This window comes from Paramisgurnus dabryanus, chromosome 2 (genome assembly GCF_030506205.2).
Source record: "Paramisgurnus dabryanus chromosome 2, PD_genome_1.1, whole genome shotgun sequence".
NCBI lineage: Eukaryota > Metazoa > Chordata > Actinopteri > Cypriniformes > Cobitidae > Paramisgurnus > Paramisgurnus dabryanus.
This window is the reverse complement of record NC_133338.1, coordinates 56,822,641-56,845,895: the sequence shown is the minus strand read 5'-3', so window position 1 is coordinate 56,845,895 and position 23,255 is coordinate 56,822,641. Positions and strand designations below refer to the sequence as shown.

General features: G+C 36.6%; 1 protein-coding gene and 1 pseudogene across 1 annotated transcript; one reads left to right on the top strand and one right to left on the bottom strand.

The window, feature by feature from the left end:
• The first annotated feature begins 2,644 nt into the window (after window positions 1-2,644).
• LOC135744006 (5S ribosomal RNA) lies at window positions 2,645-2,761 on the top strand (annotated as a pseudogene).
• Window positions 2,762-13,569: 10,808 nt separating this feature from the next.
• On the bottom strand, window positions 13,570-22,984 carry muc5f (mucin 5f). The gene is made up of 14 exons (XM_073813421.1): window positions 22,858-22,984; window positions 22,523-22,770; window positions 20,081-20,264; window positions 19,801-19,984; window positions 19,528-19,703; window positions 19,371-19,440; window positions 19,145-19,275; window positions 16,339-16,437; window positions 16,205-16,245; window positions 14,758-14,856; window positions 14,528-14,656; window positions 14,401-14,440; window positions 13,854-13,977; window positions 13,570-13,771 (listed from the first exon to the last, which is right to left on the bottom strand). The coding sequence occupies exons 1-14, from the start codon at window positions 22,982-22,984 to the stop codon at window positions 13,570-13,572; spliced, it is 1,854 nt and encodes a 617-aa protein (XP_073669522.1).
• Between the last annotated feature and the right edge of the window lie 271 nt (window positions 22,985-23,255).

The window sequence follows — 23,255 nt, the reverse complement described above, 5'->3', positions numbered from 1 at the left end:
GAAGCATATCAATATAGACATACCATGACTGACAGTTCTCTTCAGTCGGCACCTGGTCGCCAGTCTGATAATGTACCAATCCGTCATAGCAGCCACAATCTTCCTGCATGACACATTTCATGTTGTCCTCATCAAACACAGGCTGCTCCGGTGGACATTTAGGATAGCAACCTAGAAAAACGAGAAAGTTATTTAGCCTTAGTTAAATCAAAGATGTTCAAGTTTTCTTTTAGGAAAAGACAATACTGGTCGGAGCAAGTTATTTTCAGTTTAGACATCTTAATAATGTGTTTAATAGGGGAATAAACACCAAACGCAAATTCAACGTTACTTAATTTGAAAGAGCATTGCATAAATGTAAATGAGTTCTCACCTTCAAGTGCTGGCATTTGACTCGAACATACTCCCGATGGGTTTCTGCAGGTCTCCATACAAGGAGCTCCGCAAGGTTTATAGTGCCACTCGCATTCACCGGGAGGGTTGTAATAATCACAGAACAATGCTTTAAAATAAAAATGTTGAGTTTTAAATCACTGCTTTACACAACATCTCATCACAATGAAACTGTATACGGATCACTCACGGCATATTTTTGGAGATCTCCAGACAACACAGGCTCCGGCTTCATTACAGGCTTGTGCATAAGCTGCTACAGTCGTACAGAAACATTCATAATCTCCACCGTTATCACAAGCACACGAGTCTCGCACACAAGCATCGTAGAAAGGAGACGGATCCACCTTTAAAGAAAGATAAATATGTAAAGTCCTATTGCTTTTAATGGGAAAAAATCCATCTGAATTAAGGAAAAACTAAAATAATTCAAAACTATACTTCATATATGTCAGTTTATAAGCACCTGAGAATGACAGCTTAAGAAGACATCACTAGTAATGATACTGCACTGTCTCTGTGCCCAAGCCTCTCTGTAGGGATTATGGTTACATGGATCTGGAATGAGGGTTGCATCTGGACCACCAGAAACCTTCCAACTGTTTCCAAAATCCAGGGCATCAACAGCAACCACTTGACTGCGAGTAGTGAAGTCATTGTTTGCGCTCCCATCATAGTTTCCACACAAACCGCACACGCGTCCCTGTCGATAGAAACAAACCTCTCTAACTACACGGCATAATATTCATCTGACATTTGGCCTGTATCAATTGTCAAAGATGATCTCAGTTATGTCGTGGACTTACACTAAACTTTGGAGTCAGTTTGATGTGTATAGTTGTTTTTCTGTCCCATACGAGCATCAGTCCATTATCTCCTTCGATCACCAAGTAAAGTCCCATGCTGCGGATCTGGTAGGGAATCTCCTCTCCTGCATCTCTCTGGACAACTTGATAGGTCCCATCTGTCAATCTAAGCTCATTGCTCTGAAATATAATGGATTTAGTCAGTGCTTATTCTTAGTTAATAAAAAGCTCCAATAAACACCAATGGCATGTAGACTTACTCCGAGAAATAGCTTGATGGCTTTGGAGCAGGTGGTTCCTGTGGTCCCGCAGGGAATGTTTTCAGTGACTACTCTAAACGAGCCATTGATGTTATTGTTGATGCAGTAATCCTGGACATGGGATAAAGACACCAGTTCATATGTGTTTCTTCCATTTTTGAGCAATTTAGCATTTTTTTAACCACCTTGGTGTTTCAGCCAAATATCTTCAAAAAGAATATTGATCTGTTATTCTACATGCCAAACAGAAGAACAAGTTTAATACCTGAACGAGGCTGTATTCGCTGCTTCCACTGAAAATAAATCTTTTCTCATCAAATGTTCGATAATGGCCATCTCCATAAACGCTGCATGTCCCACTGCACTGGTTTGTGGTGCACTGCCATTTTCTTTCACTACAAGTGCTATAAAAAATAATTCAAGTATATTATAAATGAACATTATGCACAGTGTAAAAAGAATTTTAAATCCCACGCAGTCAGGCCTACCATGTGTTACAGTCAGCTGTAATGGTTTCCCCAGGTTGGTAGGCAATTCCATTGTGAATGCAAGGACACAGATCTTCAGATATACAGTCACCATTGCCATCCGACACCAGTCCAGATGGACACACGCACCCAGATACGCACTCTGTACTGATCTGAAATTATTACACATAACACTACATGTTCAACAACATGAGTCTGTATTGCATTTCCATTTCAACCAAAAGGAACATATAAAGCAATAACTAAAAACCAATATCGACATCCATTGGGTCTGTAAGTGTGTAAAGCAGTGGAGACTCACACAGGCCATGTATAATGTGTTACAGCTCTTCTGACACTCTGATCCCATCGAACCTGAGCTAGCGCTGGAGCAGTTGAAAAATGTCATAGGTGCTACGCATTCTGAAAGAAAGAATAACAAAAACATGATCTACTGTACTGGAAAATTCAAGTGTAGAAATATGCATAGGCGGAGTTTGGAAGGGGGTCAGGGGGGTACAGAAATATAAGAATTCATATTTTATTTGTCTAATCTTAATACTTTCAAAAGGTAGACTGAGTAGCTTAAGAATAAAATATTTTAAAATCATTTAAACCATATTTAAAAACCATGAAGTTCCCTCTCGCTAATCTCAAAGTACTGCAGTACCCTTGTTTGGCGGTAGGTGCCCCCCAAGCACAAATGCACAAAAATTTAAGCAGCAGCCATATCACCCTGTAGCCCAAGACAGCTTGCCCACTGAAGCTAAGCAGGGCTGAGCCTGGTTAGTACTTGGATGGGAGACCACCTGGGAAAGCCAGGTTGCTGCTGGTAGAGGTGTTAGTGAGACCAGCAGGGGGTGCTCACCCTGTGGTCTGTGTGGGTCCTAATGCCCCAGTATAGTGACGGGGACACTATACTGTCAAAAAAAGCACCGTCCTTCGGATGAGACGTTAAACCGAGGTCGTGACTCTCTGTGGTCATTAAAAATCCCAGGATGTCCTTCGAAAAAGAGTAGGGGTGTGCCCCGGCATCCTGGCCAAACTTGCCCATTGGCCTACTAATCATCCCTCATACTAATTGGCTATATCACTCGGTCTCCTCTCCACTAATAAGCTGGTGTGTGGTGAGCGTTCTGGCGCAATATGGCTGCCGTCGCATCATCCAGGTGGATGCTGCACATTGGTGGTGGCTGAGGAGATTCCCCCATTCATATGTAAAGCGCTTTGAGCACTGGAAAAGCGCTATATAAATGTAACTAATTATTAATTATAATTTTATTAAAAATCCCCCATCCCTAACCTTATACCTAACTCTCACGGGCCACTTTAGCCATTTTTTATTTGAAGAAATTATAATGTTTTAAGCAATTTGTATTATGAGTACACGGGAATTGAAACCAAATATACCAGAACACAAACACACACCTTCCCCAGTTGATCCTCCAGAGCAGATCAGTTTTCCTTCTGCACAAACACTGAAATGTAAACATTAGTTAGTGACCTTCATGTAGTCAGGTTAAACAATGACTATATTAAAGCAAATAAACATACAGGCAGATAATATTCACTATAACAAATGTAATGCCAAATGTTTCTAGGTAACAGGCAACTTTTCGGAACAGATATTTTATTTAATAGAAATGTGACCACTTCATTAGTTTACCATGATCGTCCATCTTTAGAGATGACATCTCCAGGAGCTATTACTTTGCCTGAATCGTAGCACGAACAGTTGACGGATGCAACACAATCTCCGTTCTCATTCATGTATGTGCCGACTGCGCAGCCGCAGCCGTCTACCTGTACAAAGTCAATAGCACAAGTGCTGTCTGCTTGGCCGAGAGATCGACAAGTTCGGTCACAGCTGGTCATGTGATGAGAGTAAACGGTGGTGATGGGACAAGAAAGTGTGTACTTTTCTAAAGAGAGAAACAGAGAACGTTCAAATGTAGTTCAAATATATTTACGATTAAATATACAATTTAGTTTAAATGTATACTTGTATATACAATCACTGAGGCTTTATGCATCCACTTTGGATCACCTTGACACCTTTAGTTGTTTTGTACATTTTTTTGCCTTAATACTTTTTAAAGACCCTTGAGCTCCTTACACGAGTCACTCTTCTAATTAAATTGTTGATGTATTAAAACTGGTGCTTTTCGAAGAAGAAATAAACTCACGGCAGGCGACATCTCTCCAGCCGTCTAGAAAAATCCCTCTAGCGGCACATGCGTGTACATATGATGACAGCGCCGAACACATACAGTCTTCAGTCCTTTCACAGTTACAGCTGTCATATATACAGTTCTACAAAATATTAGAAGATTTAATAATAAATAATAATAATAATAATAATAATAAATATATTAAAGAGATGAGAAACTCTTTCACTTACTGCTTGGTAAACAGCAGGGCTGATTTCAGAATGACACGGAGCAAAAACCCCAGAAGTGTCTGACAGTAGTGAACACCAATGCTGGGCATATTTCTCTGTCAAAACATCAGCACATCTTATTGATATATCCCAGGGTTTGGTAACATAAACATCCAATGCACTGAGCAAATTAAAGGACTTGTAAAAGTACAGTAAAGCGAATAAATGTTTTGTGAAACAGTATCCTAGTCAAATGACTCAAATAAATTCACACCATTTTCAATGCTCAGACTGCAAGGATTCTCAAATGTCCTCCTAACGTCCGGACAGCTTGCTCGTGTTTTCCAGGTATTGGCGAAGTCCACGGCCGTTCCTTCTCTCAATCCACCGATGGTTGTAAAGTCATCAGCCTCAATGTTGTTGAAATTGCCACAAAGACCTGTTAATGAAATCATGTCAAGAATTTGTCAACATAAAGAAGCATGAAACACATCTTCATTTCCTGCTGGTTTCATTCGGAGCATTTCATAAAGTAAAAGTAAAAATACCACATGTTTCTCCTTGATACGTTGAATTGGTTGTGATGTAGAGTTGCATTAATGGTACTAGCTGGATCTCCAGACGAAGCCCAATGAAATGAGCCTGAATGACGATGTAGAATGATGAGGGCTTGAAAACGCTCACGTCAGCTGAAAACACAATCGACATTGATGTAAAATGTAGGCTACAGAAAATCTAGAAGTTCTCAAGTACATTCAGCTTTGATTTATTTAATACGTAGCACAAAATTAGCCACATTTGTGTTCTTGCTTTCAAAACTTTTTTATGGCTCATTGATTTGTCTACCTGTAAATAAAGGCATCTGAGTGATTATTCGGTTGACCTCAAAATTTCCACTTGAATCCACTTTGATCAGCTGCATAAACAAAAGAAAACAGTAAAGTTTTTAACTAATGAACAGTGATTAAGTTTGTAAATGTTACAGTGTTGTGAGATGAAGTTATACAGTATGAGTTAACAATATAAGAACTCACAGTCATCCCATCTGACAGCGCTAAAGTTACAGCCTTCAAACAGCTCTCGGTTTCTGTCACACCACACTTCACCAGATCACCTTGAACTGTAAAACCTGTGCCTGTGCATTCCTGTTAAACCAAAGAGAGAACAGCTGACAAACTCGTATGGATTTAAACAACTTGTAATAAAACCTAAATATTAGAAATAATAGCTACGTGTCAGCTATGAGAAGCGTCTGGTTGACATACCTGGGATAGGACATATGTACAGTCTCCGTGGAAAGTGTATGCTTTTCCATCATAAGTTGTAATATGAGATCCACCCTCCACAGAGCAATAATGAGGACAATCCTTCTGCCTACAGTCCCACTGACCCTCTGCACATGTGCTATAGGAAAAATAATCACGCATGCCATTTAAACACTCTAATGACTTCAGCTTTTCATATCAAAACATGAAGTCAAGATTACCATTCTCTGCAGTTGCTTGTGTAATTCTCTCCAGAGGCAAATGGTTTACCTCCAAGCACACAGGGGCATTCATTGAGGGGTATACAGCCGGATTGATTTATATCATCAAAAACAGTGCCTTAACAAATCAAACACAGACATAAAGTTTAACAGTTTAGATGATGGGCTGAAGCGGTGACACATTCTGGAGGAAAGATGACATTGAGAAAATCATAGAGGTTTGCTGTACCTGGAGGACAGAAGCAACCATCAATGCAGTGCTGTTCACACAGTTGTCCTCTCTCAGGATTCGAGCAGGTGTCCGTACAGGGATTTCCACACTCCTGATAGATCAAACCGTCTGAGCATGATTGTGCTAAACATACAAAGCAAAGGATGTTCAGAGCCACCAATCATCACAGTTTAAAACTGCATTTAATGCCTAAACACAATGAAAAACAATACAAAATTTGCTAACTAAACAGAACAGAATATTACCAAACAGAAACGAAAAAAGCACCGTAGACATTACACTAGCTGCGTTTCCATTACAGTTTTGCACAAGTTATTAAAAACTATTGCAAAATGATGGCGTTTCCATTAACTGATAACTTAAGGAGACATAAGAGTATTATCCAAACACAATGACAAGGAAAGCCCCTTATACCTAGGACCGGCAATGTTAGGTGGAGGTAATAGTACATTATTTTAAAATCAAAAGAGATGTAGGACTGTAATCCAAACATTATTGGCAAGGAAAGCCTTGTATTGAGGTGTTTCTGGGAGGTTTTAGTTCATACCGCATCATCTTTGAAAAAAATAATTATTTGACTTATTTACATCAGGTCACCTGAAAATGCAAAACTGTTTCCATTGCCGTTTTACGAAATACACCTCAGACTTACCTGAAAAATCACCTCATGCAAGTGTAAAAACGTTTTTGTGATATATGGGATTTTTTGCGAGAATAACGTGTTTCTAACGTTCAATCATTTAAATTCTCCATTCATTTATTGGCCATGTTCACTTTGAATAAAGCATTTTTTAACTTTTCCCCGCCAGCGTTTTTTTTTAAGTTGCCAGCCAGCGCCAGCATTTTTCATGATTTTCACAAAAGTTGAATGCGTTCCAGAAAATACCAAAAAATTCCACATTTTGAGCAAAAAGCTGATGTAATACACTTTCTGTGAAGGACTTTTGTCTGAGATCAAATTCAGAGCGATTATAAGTTGGGTAAGAGTGCCACCTAGTGGATAATAGCGTAAATACAGATTGCCATAAAAACTCGTCATTGGCAGTGAAGCGTTTTTTTCTTAATTGATGAGATAACTCCTCAATGGCGGGGAAAGAGTTCAAGCAAGCCGCTACTACATGACACCAGAGAAGACGACATACAGGGTTAGGCTATCTACAGGTTTAGTATTTCCTGCGTCTCACACCAAATCTGTAGGATTCCGCAAAATTTCAGAAGTGCTCGCGACATTCTTCTCTCTGAGATGTGCATTTTTAAAGGCCACATCTGTACTCTACTGTACTTCACTATACTCACCACAAAAATTTTCTGATCTCCATTCTGAAGGTTTGCCACCTGCGTGTACACACTGTCTGGAGTATTCGGCGATAGTTCTGCACAGGCAGAAGTTATCAGAAGTGTTGCAATGACACAAATCCTTCATACAGATGTCAACAAAAGAATCAATGGCCACCAAATCCCTGCATTCACTGAACACTGGACTGGTGAAGACAAAACGACAAAAGGCCTGTAGAGAAAGCATATTTACACAAGATATTACATCAGAAACCCACAAATAATCTGTCAAAAAACATTATATAATGCTCAATACGATTTGTCCACTTAAACCTGCTTTGAAACAATGCAACAGTGTAAATACTGCTATATAAATATATTTGAATTGAATTGTTAGTACAGCAGTTTACAAATGACATCAAAGCTTGAACTGAATTGTGTTTAATTCATTTATCCACACTGTAAAAAGTGAAATGTTAACACCTAAAAAATGTACAGTAAGTAACTTCAAATGTCACTTTAGTTGATCAGACTTTTGACTTTTTCCAATGTATCACCCAGATGCTAAACATCTTTTGTGGTTTCTGTTTATTTCTTACCTCATCTCCACAGTTTTCTACAAGAGACATATTATCTTCCTCACAGACTTCTGTTGGGTCATCTAACCTCCAGAGGTTTCCATAGCTAGAAGCAGGCTGTTGAGCTCCTGCAACAACAGGTGCGTGCATGCGTTTAACAGACTCTTATTTGGTTTACAATGATTTCACTTTTGTTAATAATAGAGTAAAGTAACATTTACATGTATTTATTCAGCCGAAACTTCTATCCAAAGCAACTTACAAATGAGAAACACTTAACGTTTGGCTAATGAGCTTACAATAATTGCAGTCTACAAAGTCATGTTTACAAGTAGACAGGAGAGAGAAAGCACTGTTAATATACCATTACTGATGAATTCATTGTAAAGCTGGATTCCATTAAAGTCACCACAGACTCCACATGTTTGGTTTTTGTATTTCTCATCTAACTGGACCTGAAAACCCAAAATATATGAATGTATTAGTGATGGAGTACTGAAGGCTGTAATGTTAATATCCTGATGTTGGGTTTGCTTACCATAAAAGCGTCGTCTTCATTCCACATGGCTACCAATCCAAAAACAGCTTTCACCATAATATAATGCGTCAACTTCTCTATTGTAATTCCAGAGCTGCTGAATGGCAGCGTCACTCTACACAGAGAAACCAAAAGTGTTAGATGTTTTAAACTGGTCTAAGTTAGTCTTCCAGTCTGGTTTTCTGGTTTATGAAGAGATTTGGACACTTTGAGAGAAGAAACCAGGAAACTAAACCAGTTTAGATTCTTTAAAGATGTTCATCAGCAGGATGTCTATTTCCCAAATCACACAAATATAACATAAAAAATCTGTTCACAGTAACACTTTAATATAAGGTCACATTCATCCAATATTTGATTTAAGTTTGTAATAGTGAAGATAACATGAACTAAGATTAATAAATTAATAAATGTTCATTGTTAAGTAATGTAGTAGTTCACAAATGTTAACCCTAACAAGCAAACCAACAAATCATACATTTAATGAATGAATCTTCCAGTTTAAATCTATTAAAAGACATACGTTTGACCATCAACACTGATGGAGTCTTTGTTGAGCTGAACTACGGTTCCCTCCAGTTTCATGATGATTCTGCTGATGGTGGGTTCATCGTTGAGCACCTGATGTCTCAGTTGAATGTTAAAATCTTCATAGCTGTTCTGACAGCTGGAGGTCAGTATGTAGTTACAGGTGGTCGGGAGTTGGAAGTAATCTCCATCAAAAGTCTTGTAATGATAGTTACCCCACGTGCTACAAACCAGCTCATTGTGTTGTGAACTCAGTCCTGAGGAAATAAAAAGAAGTACACGTTAATGTCATGTTGCCGAAAGCGTCACATTTAAATGACTGATGGATATTTACCTGAAATCAGTTGTGCTGTGGTCACTGGACTGATGTTGAATGTCGGGAAAACCGCTGGAAAACGCCCAGAAACATTCAATCATTTTGAAGAATTTACAGAAAAGAAAGTATCACTAAATTCAAAAATATTAAAGTAACTTCACTGTAAAAAGAATGCTGGATTTATACAGACATTTTCCAGTAACTTACTGTAAAGTGCAATTTATGTTATTTAGACAACAGTTTGTTCAAAGTTAAATGAACATTAAACATTAACAAGGTTCCCAGAGTGCTTTGCATGAGGCTGTTATTTTATAGTTTTATTCTGTAAAGATAAAGACTTTTTAATGTTTAATGTTCATTTAACTTCGAACAAACTGTTGCCAGTAAAAAACATTAATTTTAAATCTACAGTAAGTTACTGGAAAACAGCTGCCAGTAATAATGTCATTTCTACAGACATTTATAACAGTGTTATATTTGGGTAGTTGAAACTAAACCCAAACTAAAGCATTTGGATTATTTTAGTATAATTATTATTTTTTTTTTTTTTGTAACTTTTGTTCATAGACTTTGTAACATAAAATTTTAATGGTGATCAACGAAGCAGATTGACATTTCAATTTATTAATTTAGCTAAAATTTTCTTTATAAATGTCCATTACCTAAACCTAACCCAATTTGAAAGAAAATGATCTACTGTAGTATCTTCATGATTTAAATTGATTTCCTCCTAAATAATAATAATTCCAGCTATAAACTCGTATTATATGCATTCTAACATATTTTACCAAACAACATAAACATGAACTAAAACTGCAGCAAATTCATTCCACCAAATTTGTATATTTCACAATAATAAATAAATTGAAGTTACAAGCAACATAAATGAAATTAAATTAATAATTTGTTAAAAGTTCAGCTTACTTATCTGTGTTGCAGTAAGTTCAATAGACAGTGTGATCCATAGTAGCACTGTACTAGATATGATCTTTAACAAACCCATGATGGTTTGTGGAGCGTGCAGGTTCTCCACAGGATCAATGAGACACATTCGGTTCTTTACTATCAGTTTTATAGAGACTTAAGAGTCGGATGAAGGTGGGGCCAAAACTCTGTTTATCTTCAATGACGGCATAATCTAACAGATCAATTGATGAATAATAAATTCAGTTCATTTGATAAAACAATCATTACAAAAATTATATATAAATATGCAATTTAATATTTTATCACAGATTCCATATAGTTCCTCTATATGCTGTAGGCATGTAATGGTTACAGTGCTGGATCACATAAACATCACATTCATTATATTTATTAGTATTTATTGCTATGATGGGAAGCAAACGTATTAAATTTAATTTTTATTTAGGTATTATAACAGGAATTATGTGATATACAGAAGGATGCAATCTAAATGAATGTATATCTGAACTCATTTTAATTGCATTTCTGGGCCTTGTTTGTGTGAGAATAATGCGTGCAATAAAACATCAATGAACAATAAATCAAATAAAGAGACTTAAAATAGTGGTTTAAGTTGTTTAAGATAAGGTCTTGTGGCTTTGGTGTGTCTATATTCTGTAATGTGAGCGAGTGAACAAAGTGATTGAGCAAGAGTTTTTGTGGGGTTGGGTCCTTTGACTCTATAATCAAGTAATGATGTATAAATATTGATCTCAGCGCTGAACAGAAACTACAATAATACATTAATCCACAACAGTGACTCAGGGTTGAAAACACTCCTTTACTAAACTTTTTACTGGAGTTTGGTCTAAAGAAAGACAAGCTTTTCCCTGTAATAGCAATTACAGCTTAAGTCCAGTAGGGTTTGTCATAAACTGTTCCAGGATCTGCATCCTGATCAAAACAATTCAACATCTCTCTCTCTCTCTTCTGTAAAGTAATATTTTCATATAGAAAACAATTCTTATGTGACAAAAAAGTTGCTAAAGTTCCTTTTTACCATCCATTTACTAAAGGACTATAAAAGCTGAGAAAGAAATTAATTGAAATGTTTTTGTGGTATCAACTTTATTTTTAAGAGTGTTGTTAAGTTGAATCAAAAATACAAAATGCTTTCAGATTGAACTTCAGATTTTAGCTTTTATTAAGAAACCCTCTTCAGGCTCATGTATATTTTGTAAAGACGTGAACCTTTGTAAAGCGTGTTTGTTAAAAGCAGGAGCTCCGGTCTCACGTTTCGTCACGGTTTCCGTCATATTTTATCGCATGTGGACTGTAGGTATTATTTCATAAGTAGAAAGTAAACAGATGGAGCTTAATATCATCTTTAGAATAAAACCCAATTCAGGATGCTGAAGTCAATGTCGTAATATAAACACACATTGTGATGACAGATGTCCTGCTTTGACATGTTCAAATTAAGGTGACAGAGTTTAAATAGCGTTTAAGTAAAGGTCAATTTCGCAATACATATATACACATTTAATGTAATACACAAGGGAGGGAAAAATGATCCATTAATATTTGCCACTTTGACATATTATAAGATACTAGGAGGATTAATTGTGTGAACAATCTGGGTAAACAAAATATCAAATGATCACCAATATCAAGCACGCAAAAAATCTATTGATTTTATTCAACTTTATTTGATTTAAACTTTACTGAATTTGATTAATCCTTGTCAGTGTTTCATTTCTAGCATTTCCAGACAATTTCCATTTAATGGCTCATGAAATTTTGTTATTTTTGGTCATAAAGTCATGTCTAATATAACACAATATCTGTCATCTATCATATTTATTGTCATATGGGAGGTTTCCCGAACAGGGTTTATCTTATAATCCCAGAGTAAAATGCATGTTTGAGCTGCCTTCATTTAAAAACAACTTGCATGGACATAAAATATATAAAAAAGTGCATTTATTTTTGTCACCAGTATTATTTTTTTGTAAGTTAAATGTCCTAATATAACTAAGGCCTAGTCCTGGATTTATCTAAACCCTGTCCAGAAATCTCTAAGGACCGGTTTCCGGGACAGGGCTTATCCTAGTCCCAGAATAAAATGCATGTTTGAGCTGCTTTAATTTCAAAACACCTTGTGTTTTGTTTGGTTTGTTTGTAAAAACTTTTTAAAGGATAATATAAACAAGGCCTAAACCTAAACCCTGTCCAGGAAACAGCCCCTGTATATCCCACAATCTCAGAAAAAGTTTTAGTATTACATTCTTATTATTAATCATTTGTATTACTAATATACAATTTTATGAGGAAAAATAGCATCTTATAATATATTCATGCATTGAATATACACAACACTGTTCAGTTATTTTTAGATCTCTTACTCATTATTTATATTTTCTTCCACATTAAAGAATAACAGTAAACTCTATGGAATAAAAAATATTCCAAATAAATCAAAACTATATGTTGTGGACATTGTATTTTGTCTTATATTTATGTTTAAGTATTATTGTGTTTGAAAATTGTTCTATTATTTATGTTTTGTTTTAATTTAATGATCTTATTATGAAAGTCAGATTGTAATCGTCATATATAGGGGTGGTAACGGAGTGAATCAGACATCATTTTTGACCACTTCATAAGTTTTGTTTCCTTCTTCAGTGCCAATTTCCGTTTCATATAATTTGCTTCTTAATTTTAATCGATGTTTTGTAAATATTTTTTGTGAATACAAATAAACAAAAGCATCATGTGGATTGAATACAACCCCACTGCCATGCTTCTGCAGTCTTCAGACAAGGCCAATTCAACAATATATTTAATATATTTATATTATCTTCTTTGAAGTCACCCTTTACAGATATGATCTCTTGCTCTTTTATCACTTTAGATGTTTTAAAATGGTTTTGTATGGACTGCTTTGTCTTCAGAATTCAGTTATTTAATTATATTTTTATCTACAAACAACACCATCAGATTTCATTTTTGGTATAAAAGCTTTCTAAAACTTTTGAACTTTGTTAAAACCTTGGTGCATCTCATAAGTTTCCTTTTTTCTTTTTCTGTGTAAAGCTGCTTTGCAACACTGTGATGAAAAGCATCATATAAATACATTTGAATTGAATATACCGACATGTTTAGCTGGAGATGGAAAAAGCAATTTATTATCATTCTTTATCTTACAGAAACATTATCAAATATATTTCATTTAAATAGACACTTTCTCCACATTCACAAGACTAAGATCACTTTGCAATTATTTATTGAGTTTATTGAGTTGTTAAAAGAAATAATAACAGAGATGAAGAGATAATATAATGAAGTTAAGCTATAAATACAGATTGTAACAGAGTGATTTTAGTATTATGAGCTCTACATCATCAGCGTTTGCGTCGTTGTTTTATTATTGACTTCTGCTGAACAGCACACTCGGTCTCCACACAGCCACATTTCTCTATGGAGATATACGTTTGTGTGATCGTGGATCCGTCTGGACACACAAGATCTGCTTTCTTCTCTGATGTCGCCATTTCTCGACAACAGGAACATGAATGTTGTACGGCTTTGTCTTTCATGGAGTACCTGAATGTGACGAGATATACTTTTTTAGAAACAACAAACTTTTAAATAAATATATATATATGTTTGTGTTGTTAAAACTTACATAGAGTATGTGTTACAGGAGCCGTCACATGTGCCCATCTCCACCGGCATCGTGGTCTTGCAGCCGTTGCTCTCCAGATACGTTGACATCTTACTGACATTGCAATGCTTTTGTACGGTTACACCTGTAAAGATGAGACATCTGAATTCAGTGACTTTACTAAAAAACTCTTAAGGTCTTAGATAAAAAAAAGTTTTTACTACCGTAGCATATTAACTACATTGTCTATTTTAAGCTGGGAACATTTGATTCAGTTTGGTATTTATTTTTAAAATCTTAAATGGTTTTTCTCCACCTGTTTTTAAGGATTATATAAATCAGATTACAGGACGGTGTACACATGCCCGTTTCAGAGGTGATTGATTGTAACGTTCCATTCAGAAAACCACCTATGGTCGATATCTCAACCTGCCAAAAGGCACTACGGAGGCACATTTTCATAACTATGTATTATTAATGTGCATTGCCCCTGATTACATTAATGAATAAATAATTAAACATCAGAAGGATGTGCACCTTCACCTGCTAGTGTAATGGAAACACTTACATGAACGACAACATCCATCAGGAGCAATGAACTCTGTTCCCTGCCCGAGAGAGACGATCATGCAAAAATTATACAGAATAAAAACTTTTTTAAATAAAAACATGTTTATGTTTAGTTGCCAACTCACAGGTACACATTCATCTGGATTGAAGTATGGACAAACAGTCTTTGCCTCCATTGTAATAAACTGCGTTTCAATCTTCACACAATCAAATTTCACACACTTGTCACCAGGTGGAGACCAAACTTTACCAGGCTGAAAACACAACACATCTCACATCAATCTGGTTCATTCTTCACATACTGTATAGGTTTGAAATAGAGTCGTGGCATTAAATGAAGATGTATGAAACTGACTTCGATGATTTGTGTGATGTTTCCTGCATACACAGTAACACAGCTGGTCTGCACACACTGTCCACAGCATTGACCAGAAACCAGCTGATACTCGAATCCCTTAGAAAACCAAACACACATTTAGATAACAGTGTTGAATCTCATGTAAAGCTGCTTTGATACAATGCAAAATAGTGAAAATGTGCTTTATAAATAATACACAAAATTAAAATTAAGTAAGGAATACAGGCGACGGGCCATTGAACTATAAGAAAATAATGCACACCCAAGAGGTAATGTGGCACAACTCGAAGTGGAGTGTGCATTATTTTCAAAGAATTATTGCTCTTATACCATAGTTACCACAAACATTGGTCTGGTGCCTTTTTTTAAACATTTAAAAAGTTAGGTGTGCAGTTATCGAAAAATAATGCATACCCGTGGAACATTTTTCAACCAATCAGAATATAGCATTCAACAGAACCGTGTTATAAACTTGAATTTATTAACTATTTTGTATCTGTCTGTAATCTGATTCTCATGTGTTAACAGTTTCTCTGAACAGAAGACAAACATAGTATTGTAATATTTCTATATTGCATTTGTATTTGTTCACTTCAAAATAAAAAAAACAATCATAACAATCTGTTCTCAAAAAGTAAAACAACCTTGTTTTAAACCTTCAGCCACGATAAAGCAGAGAATTCTGAATGCGCGATGCATAACATTTTCCAAATTTTTACTGAAGATGATGACAACACGTTGTGACAGATAATGAACCAATAGGATGCAAGTGTTTAACATGACTTGTTTAGGAACTGGTTAAGCCTTCTGCCCAATCTGGAATTTGTAATAATCAGTAATCTGTTGAAGTAAAGGGGAAGGTTTTTTTCTCTTACCACTTGACAATATGTGTCACACTGAACTGCTTGGCATTTAATTGAATGCAGTCGAGTCTCAGGATCCACATTATCACTACATAGACAATTCTCACACTGACTGAAGGGCACAAGTGCTCCAGGCTAAAATAAAATAGGAAATGATGTCATAAGATACTTCAAATCATAAACATCTCAAATATGTCTGACACTGTCTGTGAAAACTCAAATGAAGTCCATAAAATCATCCAGAACATTCTGTGAAAATATCATCTTGATATCTTTAACATTGACTGAGTAAGATGGATGGATGGATAAATGGATGGGTGAATGAATGGTTGAATGAATGGATGGATGGATGGATAGATGGTTAAATGGATGGATGGACAGATGGACTTTACTTTATTGATTCCCAGTGGGATACTCAGGAAAGTTCATGTCAAAGACTAAACTCAATGTGAAATCACACTTTGATGCTCCAAATTTCATCATTACATTATAAGACTTTAGTCTGGATTTCACAGACAGGATCACAAATCACAAAAACAATATTTGTTTAGCAGTAATAACATGAAGTAGGTTTACCTTACCTTATATTCAGTATGATTGAACACACAAACAGTTTTTGGCACTGTGCAGTAAAGAAAAAAGTATTAAAAGTAGTATTCAGCGTTTATACTGTAAGTCTTTTGTATTAAATGAGAGGATTATAAACCTAACTCACAGCAGTGATAGATCGGACAGCAGACTCCCATTGTTATCTCCACACTGAATCCAACAGGACAAGTGAAGATCTTACTGGGACAAAGACTAACATCACACACTGTAAAAAAAAAAAAAACAATAAAAAAACAGAAAATTCAGAGGTTACGCTGTAAAAAATGGTTGGTTCAACTTAAAAAAGTTACGTGGCGGCCTTAAAATTGAGTTAATTAATCTTAAAAATATTAGGTGACACAATATTATCACGCAACCTTTCTTTTAATTTAGTTTTTTATTTTTAAGTTGAATTAACTCAAAATGTTAAGGCAACCAGATAACTTACTGAACCAATGAACCAACAAATCTTTTCTTTTTTGACAATAAACATTTTAAAGACAAATAAAAAATGGAATGGCCCTCACACGCATGGGCACCACCACCCGATGACCTCTGGAAAGCAGTGAACAGTGGGAATATGAATTTGAATGGATAAATATACACCATTTTGCAAGATGTAAACAACACTGGTTTAGCTACACTTCCTGTTGTTTTTAAGTTCGTTTGTTCACATTTATTTTACATTTTGATTCAGTTCTAAATTTTCTGTTGGTTGTACTTTGTTTTAATATGAATTATTATTAATATTTTGTTCAGTGTTAGAAAAAACAGTGTTGTTTACATCTTGCAAAATGGTCTATACGTATATTTAAAGGAATATTGATGTGTCACACCTCCTGCTGGCAGCAGGTGGCACTATGACTGTAGCTGAATATTGGCAAATGTGTTCAGGCCAGGACTCTTATCATACATGTGAAGCGTGGGTCAGATTGGGCATTTTAAGCCTGAGTTAGGGTGTGCACGGTCAAACCTGCTAACATGGGAGCCTAAATAAAAATGGACATGCCACGCAGCTGAGACGCTCACGCCACGCATCCAGTGTGAATCAGCTCTTAGAACAACTTCCTGTTTCATGGCGAAATAGCAAAATCTGTCCAGCTGCCATGGACACACCCTCCAATGAAAAATCAAGATCTCTGCAATTTAGCATCGCTAAGGCCTTTACATTAGACCAACGGTGTCCAAAGTCGGTCCTGGAGGGCCGGTATCCTGCAGAGTTTAGTTAAATCTTCCCTGAACACAGCTGCCTCAAAGTATCTAGTCTGCCTGCTAAGACCTTGATTAGCTGGATCAGGTGTGTTTGATAAGGGTTGAAATAAAACTCTGCAAAGACACCGGCCCTCCAGGAGCAGGATTGGACACCCCTGCATTAGACCAAATATGAACTCTCTAGGAGGAGTTTGTTAAAGTATAAAGCCTGAAACTGGCCAAATTTGCACAAAACTTACAAAGAAAATTCTTAATGGCCGACTTTCTGTGAGGTTTTGAGCTTGGCCCCAAGATACTTTTTGTAGGTCTTGGGGTGATCCTACCAAATGTTGTACCTTTACGTTTAAAGTAGGTGGCACTATAACTTTTTGTAGGTGGTGCTATAGAGCCATTTTTACATGCCCAATTCTGAAACTTATACCACATGTACATTTTCACCACTTCGAATGCATGTGCAACGTGTCATGAGTTTTCAAGCATGTTTAGGCCCCTCAAATATGTGATTCTATAGTAAGTGTCTTGTATGTTTATAACTCACCACATTTGTTAATCTCACAGCAGTCCACGATTTCTGTAACCTTAACCTGACCAATCTCATGACAGATAACTGGATGTTGTGTAGGACATGAAAGAGCTTCACAGTGTACGGTCAAGGATTCTTCCTGACATCTACACATCTCGCATCCCATCATCCATGTGTCATTAGCCTTACAAATACATCAAGAGTTTAAATGACTTCAATAAGATATTTACTGGCAGCGAGTGTATTAAATAGCAAAGCTCTTCAACGTTTGTTTCTTAACTTAATTATTCAATATTCCTACCTTCCTCCATCCTCCATTTGGTAACATACAAATCTCTGGAAAGTCAAGCAGTGTGCATGTTTAAAGAATATCAATAACCACATAACACATTTAATGTAATGATGTCCACTCGTGTGCACTTGAGGAAAAATGACTTAACATCTGTTTTATAACTGATTGATAACTCTTTCACAGTTTTAGCCTCACTACATCAGTTTAAATATACCTGTAAGTGTTTCTGAATACATGTGAGCTCAAAATGAAGCCTGCATGAATTATACTTTTAAAAGATGGTGTAAAGAGAAAACAATTTTAGATAGAGTTTAGCAAGTTACGCTAGAGGACATGTCAAAAAAATCTGAAAATTAATCTCTGACTGTCTGCATGTTTATGTTGATTTGTTATTATGTGTGTAGTTATATGCACATACAGATTTAACTCTTTCCCCGCCACTGACGAGTTATATCATCAATTAAAAGAAAACGTTTGCAACAATTTGAATTCTATGTTAATCTGCAATACCGCGATAATCCACTAGATGGCCACTCACCCAATTTATGAAAAAACTGAAACCAAAACTTAATTTATTAATTTTAAACTCTGTGTATGTTTTGATAATCGTTCTGAATCTGATCTCTAACAAAATTCCTTCACAAAAATGCAATCACTTCAGCTTTTTGCAAAGAAAAATACCCATATTTAAGAGTTTATAAGCAGAGAAAAAAATATAGGCAGAGAAAAAATATAGATAGGATGAAAAATTGTCTTCCAGTTTTGTTTGTTTGAAAGCAGATGGTCTGTTGTTTCATTTGATATATTTGTATGTTCATATATTTTAAGTATAACATTTTCTGGACGGGGAATGAGTTAATCTGCTCAAAACCTTTATTATATTCATAAATGTTAAATAGCACTTACCACAGGTGGGAACACAGATATTAGAATTAGGACTCAAAAGTGTGGTACCATTCGGGCAATGACAACCTTCCCATATCATGGATTCCAAAGCCCGGAAGGCATCATTCTGATGTATGTATTTGAGGTTAAATCTAATATAACACACATAAACAATAATCTCATAGTCAATTTCATTTGCCACAGTTGTGTATACAAAAGAGAAACTTTTTGATTTGATATACTGTACCTCTCATCACACGTTGGTTCCACCTGTGGTCCACATGCTTTATATACCTGTGGCTCTTTGCATTTCAAATCTGAAAGGGTAAAATAGTCAGATGCTGACTAAAAACAGTGATTAAAACAGTTATTCTTATGCGATCGTGATGTTTAGTTAGACTTACCACACGCTCCGTCTGTAGCCGATCTCCAGTCCACACAGATTCCTGCCATAGCACATTCATCTGCATACGCCTGCAGGCTGGAACAGCCGATGGTCTCACTCATATGACAAACATCAAGGTTGCATGCTTTCACATACGGCTCATGAGGGACCAACATGCGACATTTCTCAAAGAGCCTGCGCAGAAGATCAAAGATACAAAGGTTTATGACAATGTTATTCTCATTTTAAGTAAACTCTGTGTTCGATGAATGGGTTTAAACGGACTGCTCACTCGCTCTCGATGATTTTACAGATGGCTGGAGGTGGACAGGGTATCGGTGTGGGCTCAGGCTTTGGTGGAGGACAAACACTGTTGCTGTTTTTAACATGCCAATGTGAAGCCATATCTTGGCAAGATGACGCAATGGTACCATTAGGCAAGCGACAGTCATCTGATTGGTTATTGTCACATGTACCTGAAAACCCAATGTATAATTAAAACAATGGAAATATAACACTGTCAAACTATTATAATCTAAAACGTGACATTCAGAATACAAGCAAGAACTCACCACAATGTCCCTCTGTGTTTCCATAAAAGTCTCGCAATGGAAGGTGAATGGAAAACATCATGCCGGTAAAATAGATCTGCGCACTGATTTCAGGTATGACCACAAGAGACTCGATTCCATTCTCTGTGACACGAAACTCTTCACTCTGAAATGGCATACTGACTTTCTTTTGGTTCACATAAATCTTAAAGAGAGAATGAAAAGCAGAAATGTGTGTTTATACCTGTATTTCTTTACAATTCTGAAAGGGGTAGTTCACCCAAAAATAAAAAAAACGTGCTGTTTATTTACTCACACTCAGGCCATCCGATATATGTTGGTGACATTTAAAAAAATGTTAAATATTTTGCAGAAACCCCAGTGGTCTGTGATTCATATAATGCCTAAGGCTAAAAGCAGATATATCCAAAACCAAAGTAATTCCCATGACTCCTGATAACATTGAGGTTGTTTACACCTGATATTAAGATGAATTTTGGTCAATTGGATCATAAGTGGACGAGAGAGACACATTTATCTGTACACCTGGTATTTTAATTAGTCTCTTTTGTCCACTTTCAACTGCTTCTGTCTTGACTACTTTGAGGAAATGGCCTGTGGATGAATCATTAAAACATAAGCAAGATAGATGACCAGTGGTGGATGGTCAATAGGGGACACTGGGGCACCGCCCCCTTAAAGTTAGCCAGAGAAGAAAGCTAACAGTAACAGTAAGTTAAATATATAGTGCAAATATTAAACAAAATAAAATCATTTAGTCGTATGCGCTGCAAAATCATTTAGTCGTATGCACTGCAAGCCATGCCTTTTATTGTTTTCCCTGTTTGCTGTTTGTCCTGGCAGCAGGGCTTCGTGAACTGTCAACACCACAGAAGCAACCCAAGTCCTGTCCCAAATGGCGCACTTCATGTGGACTTTCGGTCTCGTGGCCTTAAATTGTGCGTTCTCGCTTAGTCTACGAGTCCGTAGGGTGTCCCATCTGTAATTTTTACCCTTTGAAGTGTGCTCATCAGCGCCTCCTTTGCCCCCTTGATGTGGTCTTCAGCGAAGCACTGCAGCAGGCTTCGCGCACTTTACCGACCCAGAAGTCCTTGCGAAAGGGCAATCAGACCAATCAGACGACGGAAGGGAGGAGTTCACACTGACGGGCAACTTCTCTACCTATTTCCGGTGTGATGCTCGAGTCTGTCCCCCAAAATACGACTCCGGTGCACCCCCTTGGACTCGAATCAAGGGTCCCTAAAGTCTGGACTACATGATGTCATCAAAGTGTGGACTCTGAGGAGGACCACAAGTCCGGAGTGTGCCATTTGGGACAGGGCCCCAGTCATTTGCGTTTTCAAAGAAGTGTGCTTTACCCTCCTGCTCTATAGGTGGCAGTGAGAGGCAGCCATCAAACACCACAAGAAGAAGATTGTGTTCATGTTTGGCAGAGGCTCTGCCTTAATGATAATAATGATGTAAATAAAGTTCAATTTCTTGCTAAAACTGATTAATCAGCTTCACAAGACGTCAATATGTCACCAGGAGTCGTGGGGTTTACTTTTGTCTAGGGTATATCTGCTTTCTAAATTCTCAACATGGTGGAAACTTGCATTATATGAATCACAGAGCACTGGGGTTTCTGCAAAACATCTTCTTTATTGTTCTACTGAAGATGTCACCAAGCAAATAAACAGCTGTTTTTTATTAACTATCCTTTCAAAACACTGGAAATGAAGATGTCATCTTTCAGTTTTGAATAATATCAGCATACGACAATCACATAAGGTCATTCCCCTCTGGGAGCACAGACACCTATTTCTATGCTACCTGGCTCTGCCAGCCTGTTCACTCTCTCTGGACCACAGTAACAAACACATTGACTTCTATCCTGGATTGCAAAGTCCCACTGTCTCATACACTCTTCTAGGATTTACTTCAGACACCCCATCCCCCAAATACAAAACCCCAGTCTTTGTCTCTCTAGCTGTCGCTAAGAAAATAGTCTTTCAAAACTGGAAATCGAAATCTTCTTCCAATCTTAACCATTGGACTAACCTAATCACAAAACTCATTTTGATAGAGGAAACCATAGCTCATAAAAATAATAATATATCTGCCTTTAAAGAAACCTGGAACCCCATCATAACATTTCTACAAATTCAACAGTTAATGTAAACCAAGTACATTCCCATCAAACCAAAAAAGGGACACTAAGGGTGGGGGTGGTACTATTAAATGAGACAATGGTTTGAATCAGTTAAATAAGGGTGGCATACCAAATGTCACATAAAAAATCAATAAACCAATAGTTAAAATAATTGAAAATAAAATTTCTTTTCTATTTTGAATGAAGTGCTACAAGTTCTAAGTTCTCAAGGCACTATGAAGCAGTTTCAAAAATTGTTTTTTCACTGTAAAATCTAATTAAAAAATACCCCTGCTATTTATATTACTTACCAAATTTGTAACAACTCCTGCAGAATTCTCCTGAGCCATAAACATCTCAAAAGATTTGTAGTAAATCGTCAGGGATTTAGGGCAGGAAAGCCCATCTTCAGAGTCACAGAAGACATTGTCAATAATAACACTAAAATTGTACTTCAAATCGATTTCTTTGACAAGAACGTAAGAGCAGTTTCCTTGAAAAGGGTAATATGTTCCATCAAATGTGATGTAATGTGGATCTCCAAAGCCACTGCAGATACCTAAAACAACACAGAGTGCATTTTATAGCCAAAGCTTAAAGCAAAAAACTTAATAATTAGGAACATCAGCTAGTCGTGTTAACTCACATTGACACTGATATTTGTAACAGCATCCAGATTCATCAGGTATTTTCAGTGGTGGATATCCATTCATACACACTGGATACTCAACAGGTTCACACTCTACCGCTGAATGTTTGATTGTACTGTTCATGCAAGTGTCAATATAGCAATTTCCACAATTTACAGATTCACCATTCTAAAATAACATAATAAGAAAAGTTGCTTGTTGGTGTAGTATCATTAAAATCAAACCAGGGACTTTCTAAATTTGACAAAAAATCTGAGGCACTACAAAAGCGTTACATAAACCTGAATTATTTAAGAACTTACTGCAAGAGGAGGAACATGATTATTACAGTTGCCTGTAAATGGTGTGGATGTTGAGGGTGAGACTGTTGTTAAACAGGGTACTGATAATTTTA

Coding starts and splice junctions, on each gene's coding strand:
- muc5f (XM_073813421.1), bottom strand. CDS start 22,984: ATGAACAGTACAATCAAACATTCAGCGGTAGAGTGTGAACCTGTTGAG. Junction 16,246..16,338: donor CTGTCCGATCTATCACTGCT/GTGAGTTAGGTT, acceptor TTTACTGCACAG/TGCCAAAAACTGTTTGTGTG. Junction 14,441..14,527: donor ATCCAGATGAATGTGTACCT/GTGAGTTGGCAA, acceptor TCTCTCGGGCAG/GGAACAGAGTTCATTGCTCC.